This window comes from Lissotriton helveticus, chromosome 3_2, assembly GCF_964261635.1.
Source record: "Lissotriton helveticus chromosome 3_2, aLisHel1.1, whole genome shotgun sequence".
Lineage (NCBI taxonomy): Eukaryota > Metazoa > Chordata > Amphibia > Caudata > Salamandridae > Lissotriton > Lissotriton helveticus.
The window spans coordinates 291,530,438-291,544,990 of record NC_136062.1 but is presented as its reverse complement, the minus strand read 5'-3'; the positions used below and the strand labels follow the sequence as shown (position 1 = coordinate 291,544,990).

The 14,553-nt window shown below is 42.7% G+C and overlaps 1 protein-coding gene across 18 annotated transcripts in view; it reads right to left on the bottom strand.

Moving 5' to 3' along the window:
* Positions 1-14,553, bottom strand: part of LOC144826666 (mucosa-associated lymphoid tissue lymphoma translocation protein 1-like) — a 1,784,778-nt gene that overhangs the window by 351,959 nt on the left and 1,418,266 nt on the right. For all 18 annotated transcript variants that reach the window (XM_078685246.1, XM_078685243.1, XM_078685249.1 and 15 more), the window contains one exon: positions 11,329-11,456. In XM_078685246.1, coding sequence (XP_078541372.1) covers positions 11,329-11,456 — 128 coding nt within the window. The remainder of the gene's footprint in view (positions 1-11,328; positions 11,457-14,553) is intronic.

Genomic DNA, 14,553 nt, shown 5'->3' with positions numbered 1-14,553 from the left:
CCCCCCAGCAGGATGGGGGGTACAACTGGGTCCCCTTACACCAACATAAGTGACCAATAAACTGAACTGTAATATTATAAACAAAGATGATCATTCAGACACTACCTGAGGCCCCTATGGACTGTGAACCACTGCACTAAGGTAAGAAGGGGTGGCTGCCCCCAAACCCCCTTGAAGATGTGTCAGTTTTGTTGATTGTTCTGAATTGCTGGCAGATTATTTCAGTGGATGGGTTCCCTTGGGGGCCCCCTGCATCCTCCTCTATTTGTGTCATTCTGAAGTGCGAAACCTGAGACTACAGAGGCCGTAGGAGCTGTGAGGGGTCACTGAGTACTTTCCTGACAACCCAACCCGCAGGACAATTTTCTCTTTTTGCTGTTTTGTTCCCCTTGTATTGTCCTGTAATTGCATTTGTATAGTGCATACTACCCCTGACGAGGAGTCGAAGCGCTTTTTCAGCGAGTAGTATGCTACCCCAGAACCCATAAAGGATTAGTGGTGAATGAGTATAGTGAAATATTTAAGTAAATTGAGTGGTGAATAAGTTAGTCAGTTATTTGAATTGAGAAGGATAGTGGTGGGATAATGGAAAATGGTTTGCATTTATATAGCGCTTGCTACCCTTGATGGGGTGTTCAAGGTTTTTTTTTCCGCGTGTAGCACCCTAATCCGTAATCTATATAGGAATAGTGGTGAAATAGTATAGTGAAATATGAAAGTAATTTGAGTGGTGGATATATTAGGCAGTTATTTGGATTGAGAAGGATAGCGGAGGCATTGAAGAGGTAAAAAGGTTTGGATATAAATAGCGCTTGGTACCCCTGATGAGGTGTTGTAGTGCTTTTTTGGTCGAGTAGCACGCTACTCCGGAACCCATAAAGGATTAGTGGTGAATTAGTATAGTGAAATATGAAATTAGAGGTGGACATGTTAGTCTGTTATTTGGATTGAAAAGGATAGTGGAAGGATGGAAGAGGGAGAATTTAGACTTTTTTGTTTGTTTTGGAGGTCATAGCATTAAGAGGATGCTTGGGACGAGTAAAAGGGATGTGGAGGAGGAAGAATAAGAGGGAAAGGTTTAGAAAGGCTTATTTTGGGGGATCGGAAAAGTAAAAGGGGTATAAGATGATGCAAGGAGGGGTAGAGTAGGGAAGAGTCTAGAAAGGGTTTTTTGGGGATCATAATTAACCCTGGGCAGAGCACTACGCTACGCTCGCGTAGTTTGCGAAGTTTGCGCTACTTCGCACTATGCGAACTGCACGTAGCACAGTGCGCAAGCAAGCAAAATGACATCCTGGTGAGACTTTTTCCTCGTTCGAGATTAGCAACATCAAGTTGCTGATCGCGAGCGTGAAAAATAAACCTCCCTTCGAGATTCTCAATGCGGGGAGGTCAGATTTCTCATTGCGAGTGGTCCCGTATGCTCGCGACGAGAAACTGCCAGTCCGCGTTGGGATAGGCTGCCGCTCGAGTAAATATCTACTCGAGCGGCAGAAAACTACAGCTCGCACTGTGCAAAATGCAGTTTTCAATGATTGCACAGTGCCGGATGCTTGTACGCACTGTGCAATCATTGAAAACGGCATCTTGCACAGTGCGAACAGGGTACTTCGCAGTTCGCGGAGTGCTACGTGTAGCGCGAAGTGCACTTCGCATAGCTACGCTTAGCGCTACTTCGAGAACTATGCCCAGGGTTAATCATAATAGTGGTATGAGATGAATGAGAGAGCGGAAGTAGAGGATATAAATAATAGAGGTATAGGGTGAGAAATAGGGTAGTGCTTTGGAAAGAGTAGGAGAAAGAGATTAGAGATGAGTCAGAGAGTTGAGGTAGAGGATATATTGAGAGACTAATAGGGTGAGAAATAGGGTAGTGCATTGGATATACTGAATTAGAAGAAAAGTAATAAAATGATGTACTATACTTAAAATGTTTTTTTAATTTTCAGCAAATGTCAGCAAAATAATTCACGGTTGCTCCATTTACCCTTCATTTAATAAGCAACAATTGCTCTATAAACTGTGTTACTGTTTTTGACAATGAAATCACACATTAATTTCGTAAAATGTGAATTGTCTGACCAAGGTGAAATTTCATAATGGACTACATGTCCCAGAATTCATGGGCGTGTTTGAAACAGGAAATAGTATTTATTTGTGTAAAAAAGTAGTGCCACCTACCGTGAGCAAGGCCGTTAGGCTGAAACGCGTTGGTGTGTCAGACTAGGCACCAATTAAATCTTTAAAACTTCAAGTTGCTTAGTGCGGCGTCTTTTGTGCTAAAATTAATTCTGGCCTCTGGTCTGGCCCAACGCCGGCACCAGCTGTTGTGCGATCCTGCCCTTTTTGACCACATTGCGATAAAAAATTATATATATATATATATATATATATATATATATATATATATATATATATATATATATATATATATATATATATTTATGTATAGGCTGGTGGTAGAACCAGGTGGCATGGTCGGATGCATGTGACAGAGGGGTAGAAAGTACTGTCCGTTGGAGACGTTCTATAGATGATCTCTTTCTGATTTGGCGGGGCACGAAAGAGTCAGCCCTACAATACATTGACTACCTCAATTCCAATGATCTTAACCTCAGATTTACAAGTCCGATAAGTTTGACGGGGGTTACTTTCCTGGATCTGAGTCTTTGTAGCAGACGAAAGTATTCAGACAGCACTGTTTGGAAAATCCACAGCAGGGAACACGGTGTTGCAAACGAGAAGCAGTCATCCGAGTAATCCAAAGAATAACATTCCATAAGGGGAACTGTTACGGATCAAAAGGAACAGTACTAGAGAGGATGATTTCAGGCTGATAACGAGTTACACTAGTGCGTGAGAAAAATAATGCAGGCCAACTGGCGTATATTGAAATTATAGGACAGGTCTTGCCACCTCATTGACATTTAGAAAACACGGTCCATCAGAGACCAGCTGGTAGAAAGCTACCTGCCACCGCTTAAAGTGCAGAAAGGCATCATATGCATAACATGCTTTTTTCCGTGTGGTAGGTGCAAGGCCTGTGAGAACAGCACAAAGGTGACGACGTACAAGGTTGTAGGTCTTAAAAATCCAGTTCATATTACCACATTTATTAATTGTAATACACCTTAGGTGGTATATTGCCTAACGTGCATGTACGGCCACAGGTATGTTGGCAGCACAATTCATCCATCAAAAGTCTGCATTCTAGAGCATCAGCGGGCGATCCAGAACAGAGACCCTAGATACCTGGTTGCAAGGCACTTCCAAATACACAACAATAGTAACAGGCAGCTGGTGGAGTAGAAAGAAAACAAGAGAATATTTAGTCACCGAATCCCACGTGTATTTTAGATCATCTTATACAGGAATACGTGGACGTCCATTTACCATTTTTTCGCCATATACATAGAGGCGGCGAATTACTAATACCCTAACTAAAGAAACTTCGCTAGCTGTGGCCATCAGTACGAATCATATGCAATCTGCAAGTGTAGGATGCCGGAAACTATGACGGACCTTTAATAGCCCTTGTCCTGATGAGGCCCGTAGTTATTGAACTGAAACGTGTCGACCTTTTCAAGAAGACACCACCAAACATTTGAGTTATAAATATAATTTAAAAAGGAGTGCTTAAATAAGAAAGGTTCAAATATTGTATACCTTTTAGGCCCCTGTTTTTGCTTTGTGGTAGATCTTGTAAATATAGGAATGCTAGTTCTATCTTAGAAAGCATCCTTTTGTTTTAAAGAAAATGGGCTATAACATGTATAAAAATATATGTGTTAGTATGTCAATGTAAATATTGTGTACAGTCTTGTGATGATTTATAAATGTGAGGTATATATATATATATGAAGTTGTTGTGTATATGTAGTAAATGAAGTTTTTCTGTCTATGAACAAAATAGAACAGTAATCAAAAAAATGATAACAATAAATAAGAGCTACTAAGATATCTCTTTTGTGTCATGAGTTTGGCAACAGATGAACATAAAATATAAATAGGTTCATATTAGATTTAATTCCAGGAGGAAGAGATAATTAATTTTTCTCTTTCCTGAAAATAAATTCATTATTTTTTTCCGAGGCATCATTTTTGTGTAGACTACTTTAATTATAATTAGGGCTCCCGTTTTTTTGTTTTTTTTAACATTTCCGTCTGTATTTATCCATATTTATTTTTGGGACTTTTCATCTGTATTTATCCTCATTTATTTTTATAGCAAGCAAATGAAGACAAGGCAGCTAGTATGTTTCCACATTTATTTAAATAGTCATAGACACACACTCAGTTATTATAGATTGTTGTAACTTTTTTCGAAATTGGAGCCTATGCTAGGTGCACTTTACTTATTGGGAGCAAATTTCTTCCCCGTACTCTATGAAAAGATGAATGAATGAGTGGTATTGATTAGGTCTCACTTGTGCAGGCATCTGGCAAAAGTCAAAGCATTACTCCATCCTTTACTTCCTGTGAGGGTGAATACTCACTGCGAGGTGGACCCATCGATCTCCTTTCTTCTCCCATTCAACCACAAATACAAAAGGTTGCTGGGGCTGTAGCTGATGTCCTGGTGTGTTTTCACACTTCCTAATGGACATTGGCTGCTTTTATTGCTCCAACAATTTACCTTATACCTGCTTCCGCTTCATTGCTGATCTCCTTTCTCTTTGGGCTTGATATAGTGGTTACAGTATAAAGTTGTCAGCTGGCACAACAGTAAAGTAAAGCTTTGCTTGTTAGCATTATCTTTATGTGAGGAGGAGAGTGGTCTGTTTTACTAAGAGAGTAAGGCTCAACAAAAGGCACCTTTGGAGGGTCCCTGTTTGTTTGTTTTTGTAGCTCGAGTTTGTGAAAAAGCGGCTGCTGCCTGTAGAAAGTTTCTGGCATGAGCACCACAGTGAGGGGCCTTTTAACCAGATTAATCTGGGCCACCTTCAAAATTTGCAGGGAATTGGATGTGAATACTGGTATAGCAAGAGATAACAAAATGCAAAAGTCACAGGACTGCAGCTGTCCTCAGTGGGCAAGAGTCACAGGCCTTTTAATGAGACACAACGAGCACTTTTCAACAGCCTTTCTAGAATTTTAATGCTCTGTAAAATCACTTCATGGCAGAGAGTACATACTTTGTGCCTAAATGCTGACAAATGTATATATTTTTAAAGGACCATTTGAGTTTCCTGAATGTTTTACATAGCAATTTTGATTCTTATGCCCAAAAAATTAAGCACTGAATATTGAAACCTCTCCTTCTGCAGACCCTGCGCTCCAGCTGCACTTGTTCACCCCTCTCCAGAGGGACAGTTTCATGGCAGCGGTTTCATATTTCTTTCCATAACTTTTGTGCATGTCATACACGGATTTTCCAGAGGAGCACAGAGGCAGCACAAGCATTTGTTTTGCCAGTATTTTTCAGTTTTTTATATATAAATACAGACAAAGAAAAAAACGTTTTCCGTCTGTATTTATATGTAAAAATCCGTTTAAACAGAAAACCAGGAGCCTTAATTATAACTTTAATGAATGTTTGAATTGTCATTCAGAAATGCCAATCATGTAGGCTTATGAATGGTTAGTGATGACCTGGGAGTTCTATGTCAGTTAGAGTTGATTACACTCTCAGTAAAGGGCCCGTTTAGTATTTTCTTTTACTATGACGTAATGCACCACTCAAGCATAGCGGGATATATTGTTTCTTTGCCAGAGCTTTTAAATATGCTTTGCCTAACTTTCAATGACAATGCAAGACGATGTGTATATATAATGAGGCAACAACGCGGCGGCCGCCAACACTGAGGAAGGCGTACAGCTGAAACGTGTTTGTTCTGCGGTCGCCAGTAGGTAGTTATAGTTAGGACCTTGTTTCTATTCAAAAAGTGTTTCTTCTTTTGCCAATATCTTTGGCGCCATTTGACGAATCTTCGCAACATTTTCGAAACTAATGACTAGCTCAGGTCAGCTCCTGTCTTGAAAGTTTGAAGGTGATTCGTCAAGTGGGGGCCGAGAAAAAAGGGGGATCCCAAAACACGTTTTCCCCATGTTAATTTCCATAGGAAACTTTAGACAAAGCTACAGCCCGAAATGCTGAACATAATTACACCACATTTGGCAAAAAGGTAGGTCTTGGTCTAGAAAGTGTGCTTTTTTTAAATGATGTAAATCCGTTCAGTAGATGTTGAGGAAAAAAAATATATATATTGATATCTGACGGAGGAGGATTCGCAAATACTCCAGAGCACGAGCTTCATTTTGACTGGCTGTGAACACTCCAAACCAGGAAGTGTTGGCAGCCTTCTTGTGACTCGGTAACCAAGTCGCAAGAAAACAGTGGGAAAAAGATTACAAAAACAAGAAAAGGGGGCACATTAGAAACACCCTGACCCCCTAAGGCCTGCTAAGGGGCTCCCACAAGTACCACCAGGGCCCCAAAAAAGCATTTTTTTTCAAAAACATTGGCCAAATTCGCCCTGGGTGCGAGAATACTGCTGAAAAACTAAACATTTTAAAACGAAGTGTGGGCTCCCGCACTCAGTTTTCTATAAGTCCCCGGGTGGGCAAGGTCCCGGGGGCAATGCCCAGTTAATTAGCAGGGGCCCCCAAGAACCCCCACGCTGGCTCGGGAACCGCCACCTGCCTGGGGCATTTAATATATTTGGGCGTGGGTCCTCGTGGGCCCCCCAAGTCCAGGGGACCACCACCTCACCGGGACTATATGCTTTGAATGTGGGGGGCCACACAGCCCGCCTGCAGCCCTGGGGACCACCACCTCCCCAGGGCTACAATTAAAAACTCTCTGTGGAAGGCTCAATCCCCCCCACACTGCCCCTGGGACCACCACCCCTTACTGGGGGATTAAGTCCCCTTCATTCCTGAGGGTCTCTGGGGGCCAACTAACCCACTAGATACCACCAGTAATCCCCACGCAGTGGGATTGCTGAAAGGCGGTCTGAGGCCACGTCCCCTTTGACACCACTCTGCAAACGCGACTCTTGGCACACTGCTGGTGGGGCGATGAGGTCGCCTTGTGTCCTGAGGAACTCAGGACACAAGTGGACTTTATCCCCACACTTTTAGGAGGTAGATGACATACAGTCAACTGCAGTTGCTAAATCTCCACATATGGACGTGTAGACCTTGCAGGTTTGGGTACAAAATCCTACCCTGCTACTGCGACGGAAGATCTTCTTGGAGCGGTAGCCTGATCGGGGATAGATGCTCATGCCAGAAGGTCTGGCTACCCAACCCAGAGACACTAGAATGAATTGGGTTTGGTTGCTCCTGATGTTCTTCAGAACTTCAGGCAGGAGAGGCAGTGGCAGAAAGGCAAACAGGAGTCCTCTGCTCCACTCTAGTCTGAATGCGTCTCCTAGAGAGAATGTTCTTGGGAACTCCAATGTGCAGCAGTTTTGACACTTTGCAACTGTAGGGAAAAGATCCAGACATTTCTCTCTCTCCACTGTTAGAAGATGCCCTGCGCCACCTCTGGGTGCAACCAACATTTGGGTTCTGCCGGGCATTGCAGCCAAATGGTTCATAATCAGCTAGATACCCTGATGCTCCTGTCAACTCCAGAGGTGTAGCACCTCTTGACACAGTAACCAAGACTACACTCTGCCCTGCTGGTTGCAGTACAGCATAGCAGTGTTGTGGCCCATGAGAACCTGCACCAACCTTTCCTTTAGGGACAGCAGGAAGGCCTGTGACGCATGGTGGACGGCACACAGCTCATACATATTTGTGTGGAGCTAGGTTTCCGCTAGATACCAGAGTCCTCTGATCTCCATCTCTCCCAAATGACCTCCCCAACCCAGCAGCGACACATCTGTCACTGCCATCAGCTCTGGGTGTGGAAGGGAGGTCAGGTTGCTATCTAGCAGCCACAACAGCAGATCTTGTGCAGTCTCCTCTGAAACCAGAATTAAATCCGAGAGGTTTCCATGATGCTGGGTCCCCTGAGACTTCAGCTCTCACTGTAGAGACATATCACGATTAGAGTCCTAAAATGTGTGTGTGTGTGTGAGAGAGAGCGAGGGAAAGAGAGAACAGAACTGCACTGTGTCCAGAAGCGATCCTATAAAAGTAATTGTCTGCAAAGCAGTCAGGTGTGATATTCACTCGTTATTCGAGAAGCCCAATTATACATGAAGGTTTGCAGTCATCTGTCTATGACTGACTGTGGCAAACACACCTTCAACAGCTAGCCATCGAGGTATGTAAGGTCAAAGGGGAGCACAGCAAACTGAAAATGCCCCTGCCCGTCCATGTACAGCGGGGGATGTATGTGGGACTGCAGGTCACCCAGGTATGAGTACTGCAGGTCCAAGGCAAACATGCAGTTGTTCAGACACAGGGCACTCAGAACTTAGGCCAGAAAGAGCATTTTGAATCAGTCCTTTCTTAGGAAGGCATTCAGAGGGTGACCATGTAAACTAGGAGGAAGGCATTCACTCTTCTTTGGCACCAAGATATAACAGTAGTGTCAAACTGTCCCTTCTTCCACGGCCGGCGCCCTCTTGAATGGCCCTGCTCCAAACAGCCTGCACCTCTTGCAGCAAGCTGGATATGTGCTCCTCTGATGTGGGAGAATGCTGAGGTGGGTTGGAAAGGAAAGGAAGGGCAATCTGGAAGACCCATCTGTCAGATGTTATGGCCTACCACTTTAGAAGAAAATGGGTGATCCAGCCTTTCATAGGAAGGCTGTGCGCTGCGAAGAGCAAACAAAAGCAACTCGGAGGCTGATGCTGCAGGAGCGGGGGATCAAGTGGAATGGTGTCCCTGGTGACCTACACAAGGTCTGCTTGATCCCAGGCCTTGACACGAAGGACTGGGTTCACTGCTGCAGTGGTAGCAGGGTCTTAAAGTGATTTTATGCCAGTCCTCTGGGGTAGCCTTCAAAGGGTTGGGGCTGCTGAAGAAACTGTAAGACAGCGATTGAAAGGTCCAAGGAAGGTGCTGTGGCGCTGCTATCTTAGAACGCATTTAAGGGCAAAATCAGCCTTTTCACCAAAGAGGCGGGATCTATCAAAAGGCATACTCCTTGAAATGCCTGCACATCCCCAGAAAAGGCAGGCTAATTGTTTCCACACATGTTGGTGGAGCACCACACTAGTGCACACGGCATGGCCCAAGCAGTGAGTAGTCTACATGACACCTCTTAAGACACATTTTGCTGCATCCTGACAGTCCTGAATGGATTAAGCCAAATACCCCAGAAAATGGCTGAGGGTGTTGACTTAACTGAAGGCAGCTGTAGTTCGAGGACCTCAGCTGTACGTCTACTCACAATGGCAAATAGAGCACTCTCCTCCATTGGGGGTCCAATGAGTGAAACCAACTCAGTGTCAGTGGAGGTATTCAGCTCACTGGCCAGTTGCAAGTCCATGTAGATATCATCATAGTGAGGGGGAATGTATGTCCATCATCACCACTGTCTTTGTTAGGTTGATCAGAATCCAACAAAAAAAGATGATGAAACCTCTGAGAAAGGCTTTGTGGAAAAGGAAGTGTTTTCTGAATCGGCGCATTCGAGAACTGGGTGCGCTGTAGTGGAGGCAAGGCACAATCGAGGTTGGGGTCAAAACAGATTCAGTTTGAGGTCAGACACTGGAGCCGACAGAGGCTTATCTTCCGGCACCAGCATAATTGGGATCGGTGTCGGTGGGGATGGGTCCAACACAAATTTTGGAGCCACAATAGAAATCAACACTGGGGTTGGTGCTAAACCAGAGGTAGGTTCTAATCTAGGGGCACAGATGGTGCTTTGAACGGATCTGCATTATAGTGAACAAAACGGTTCTTAGCTCATTTCGAAATCAACACAAAAATGTTGTATAGAAACACAATGGAAAACTATACACGTTTATAAAATTTCCAAACCCAGCCGGGAAAGGATTTTATTTTATAAAGAAACAATGTTCAATTCAGTAATCAATTCGTAATCACAAGACACAAGCCTGTGTCGTACATGAAAAGAGGGAAACAGAAAGATAGCATAAGGGTGAAAGGGGTGTCTATCAGGCAAAGAGCGAGAGCAAAGACAGGGTACTGTATTCAAGTAAAAGATCAATCACAGTATCTCCTGGAGTGGAACATAAACAATCTTATTGGTCAATGTTCATAACCATAAACCCACTCATGGGTGTCGACGTTTCGATCCCTATTGCTCGAAAAGATACATGGGATCATCATCAGGACATTTATAATGAACAAAACATGCCTGATTGTAAAAGAAGCCTGTTCAGGAGAAATGAAAAAGAAAAGATATTTTTTTAAAAAAGAAAAGATATTTTTAAAAAAACCAGAGTAGTTTGCAGACACATACCACAGATGTTTCGAAATCGCAGTGTAAGGCCAAGTGCATGGTGAATGTGACTTCTTGAAACAATAATGAAACTTACAACATTCACAAGTTCCTCGGAATCGCAGTGATGTGCGTAAAATTGAACGGATCTGCAAGCAGTACATCGACCAGAGGCTCTGTAGAGGGAGCTGAAGAGTGCCAAAAATACGCAGTATGGCCTCCATAAGACCCCGACCTGCTATGGTTTTGCAGATTACCTGGAAATTAGGGGAATAATGGGACCAGTTGTGGAATCAGCTCTATGGTCTGGAATCATGTGTGAAATAGATTGGTACCCTGACATCCTCCTTACTTCTCCTTGGAAAAGAGTGGCAGAATGGGGTTGATTACTGCTTTGACTTCTAATGCTTCTCAGATTTCGAATTCGACTGCAAAGAGGACCTGTCGCTGAAGCAGCTTTGAGAACAAGCAGGAGTCCACACCCTCGACTTGGAGAGGACTTAAGCAGTGTCCCCGACTACTTTCAGTGATTGGCAATATACTGCTTCGATTCATGGGCTCTAATTGCATTCGGGTACATTAGGGTACATTCTTCAGATAACTTGAAGTCATGACCCTAAACCCACACACCACAGGCACACTTTGTGAGCAGTGGGTAAGCAACTGAGAGAAAGATAGGAAAGAGTTCTCAGGATACCAAAGTTTATTTTAGTCTTTCTAACACTAATCTTTCCCACCAAGATATTGGAAGTCACAAGGGAACACAAGGTTAAACAGCAATCTTCCTCCAAAGGTACAAACCCTCTTGGAGGAAATTTCCGCATCAGCCCCGGGTCCCAATTAGACGTTGAAGATCTATTTTACCAACAGCCTCTTTTGAAAAAGAGCAGTTCAGTGCTCAAGGAGAGCAGAAATGGTTCATACTGTCTAATCAGTAAAATCCCTGCTAATTCTGGATAACATATTCCAAGAACCTAGGTATTAGGGCTCCTAAAGATACCACACCTCAATTGCTGTACCTTCAAGAACATCGTCCAGCACAAGATTAACTTTTTTCTCCTTTAGAATGTGCTTCTTCAGATACTTCATAAAGATTCCGGAGCTCAACTCCCCATCCTGTACTTCGTACGCCTCAGCATCTTCACTCCTAGAAAGGAATGGACAACCCGTTATTATCAATGCCATATCTTAGTTGTTGTAATACATTTTATAGTTACATTTTATTTGTAACAAAATGCTATCTTTTATAGATATTATAAATAGTTAAAATGGCAAAAACGTATCTGCCAATGTTTTCAATTTTTAAGGTGTTTTTATAGTTTAAATATGTTGCTAATATCTAGTAAAACATGCCAACGTCTCCATAAAAAGTAGAGTTTTCAATTTTAAATAGTGCAAAAAGCATAAATGTGTTAGTTACCTATTGTAAATATTTTTGTAAACTTAGGATGGTATTGTTAATAAATGAAAGTTTAAAGTGACTAGATTAGAAACACAGATAGGCAGACAGAGAGATGAGACTAAGAGGCAGACAAATGGAAAAGATACAACAGAGACAGACAGACAGACAGATAGGTGGGACAGACCGATATGCACCACAGACAGAGGCACAGGCATGTAGGCAAATAGAGAAAGATATAAAGAGGCGCAAAAAGAAACTGATCGCTATAGAGCCTGATGGGCACAGCGGCCGATAGCTAGTGATAGAGACAAATACAGAGTTAGAGACAGACAAATATAGAGATATAGAGAAAAACCATCACATAGAAGCCCGATACAGAGAAAAAAGACACTGAGACAGATGCTAGAGACAGAGAACGACAAATAAAGATAGACACAAAGACACGCAGAAGTAAAGAGATAGAGACAGATAAATATCAGACATAGTTAAGAGGCAGAGAGACAAAGGTTATAGAGACAAGCACATAGAAAGATAGAAAACAACAAAGATACATAGACAGACAAAGACAGAACAACACCAATAAACATAGAGCAATACACAGAAATAGAGGCAGATGAGAACAGACAAATATAGTGACAACAGAAATGGAAACAGAAAGCTAGACAAAGACAGATAGAGACAGAGACAGAGACAGAGCGAGCTAGAGACAGACAGAAAGGGTGGGAGGCAGATAGCTACAGAGAATCAAAGGCAGATAGAGAGGCATTAAAGACAGATAAAACAAGACAAATATTGAGATATAGATGGAGACGGGGATAAATATAAAGAGACAGACAGACTCATTTAGAGATTTGGGGGGAAAGGTGCATTTGACAAAAAACTGTGGATGCACTGTTTCGTTGAACTCTCGGTTCCTTTTCCCCCATTTAGACATGGGAGATCCACTGTGTCGGAATTCCAGGAGGCCTACCGGCTGAATCTTTCAGCCACAGTGGCATGACATGTAACTACTAATGAACAGTGGTATAATGCTTAGGTATAGTGGCGCCACTCAGTAGAATAACACATGTATTTGTACATAAAACCACTTATTTGGAAGATAGTGCTGTAAGGTGAGGAGATCCACCAACATCCCCAAAATAGCGACTGTGAGAAGTTAGCCTGGCATATGATGTCCACTAGTTCTAGTGTATATATTTATATTTATAATAACAAGAGCAACCCATACGTCCTTGTGAGCTGGGTAAGTACATGAGTACACAACAACGTTCACAAGGAACTCATTTCAATTCTCAATATAAACTTTTAGCAATTAAATAATTGCAGCGCTAAATAGATGAACAAATATGCGATGAGTGACCTTTCTGTAGGTCCAAGTATCAATCAAACATTTAATAAGGATATTCCTAGACAAGCTCGCACAAACTTTTCAATCAAGTATACCTAACTTCAGCCGAAGTAGGTACATTTATTTGGCCCAAAAATAAGAAATATAACAGAATATATATATATGTACATTCACAAACTTTTTCTCTAGTTTTTCACATTTAAAATGATGTTGTGACCCCAAGTGTAGTGACCATAACCCTATTGCAGTGAACATTAGGTGACATATTTAGACATAACAAACGGTTATTGGTGAGTTTCAGGAGGAAAAGAAAAAGGACAGAGTGAATATTATGATAACATTTCCAGGCTGTCTCTTTTGTTAATTGTCGACGGCGTTTCGACCCTCTCTAGGTACCGGGTCTCATCAGGACTGTATATCTGGGGACTAAGCAAGGAACAAAGTATAATTATAAGATATTGCAGGTTTGAAAGTAATGGAGCTTGTAAGGAGTTGAGCTGACCTTACCAGTATCAGTGATCGATATGGAGGAGGATGCGATGAAGTATCCGGACCTGTAATCATGGAATCTATATTTAATATACTAAAACCGTTACAATCAAGGCACATCAGCTGTGCTCACCCAGTGATATGGTGGAAACAACGGGTGAAATGAAGGCAGACTCACGGTGTTTAGGCCTGCCTAGTAAGGAAGGCGGAAGAAGGGAGTCAACTCCTAGTGTTCGATAACGCTTTAATTAACCATCCACCTATAAGGAAGGGAGAAGTTGGCCCGGTACTGGATAATGACATAGGTGGAAGTCCATATCGAAAACACTAGAGGGAGGTAGAGCGAAGCATTGGATTCCTGCTCCACAAAGTACTTAAATAAACAAAGAGAATCCAACTGCTCCCGCATAGTCGTTGGTCGTAGCACGCCGCATCCCGCTAGAGGGGTGCGAAGACCCCGATGATGAAGCATGACACCAAGGGGCCTTTTGGTGTGTGAGGGGTATTTTACAAAACACTGAGTGCTTCAACTTGTGTCGATCACTCTCTCCCCTTCTTTGAGTTGGATTCTCTTTGTTTATTTATATAGGTGGAAGTCCCCCATAGTTATCATGGAGTACTTACTTGATAGTAGTGTAATTCACGATACTCAGCTTCTCGTGGTCTGCTTGGCTGCGGCGTTCGCTGTGTCTACGAGATCGACCGGAAGCAGGAAGTGCCAGCTATCGTTGCTAGGCAGCAGAGTGTATGGAGAGACCAGCCGCCATCTTATAGTGGTGATGGCGCGGTAATACTTATGATGGTACTAAGGATGAGTGCTGTATTAGTAGCATAAGGCTGGTCCGAGTATTCAGCAATCAAGACGTATTACTGATGCTGTTTCCTACTAATTCAAGGGGTCATTAGAAGACTGATGCTTAAGGGCTAACTACTCATGTAATAATACCACTGAAGGTGGAGGTGTGTTATTATTAACCCATCTGGATATAGGTATGAACCATATGT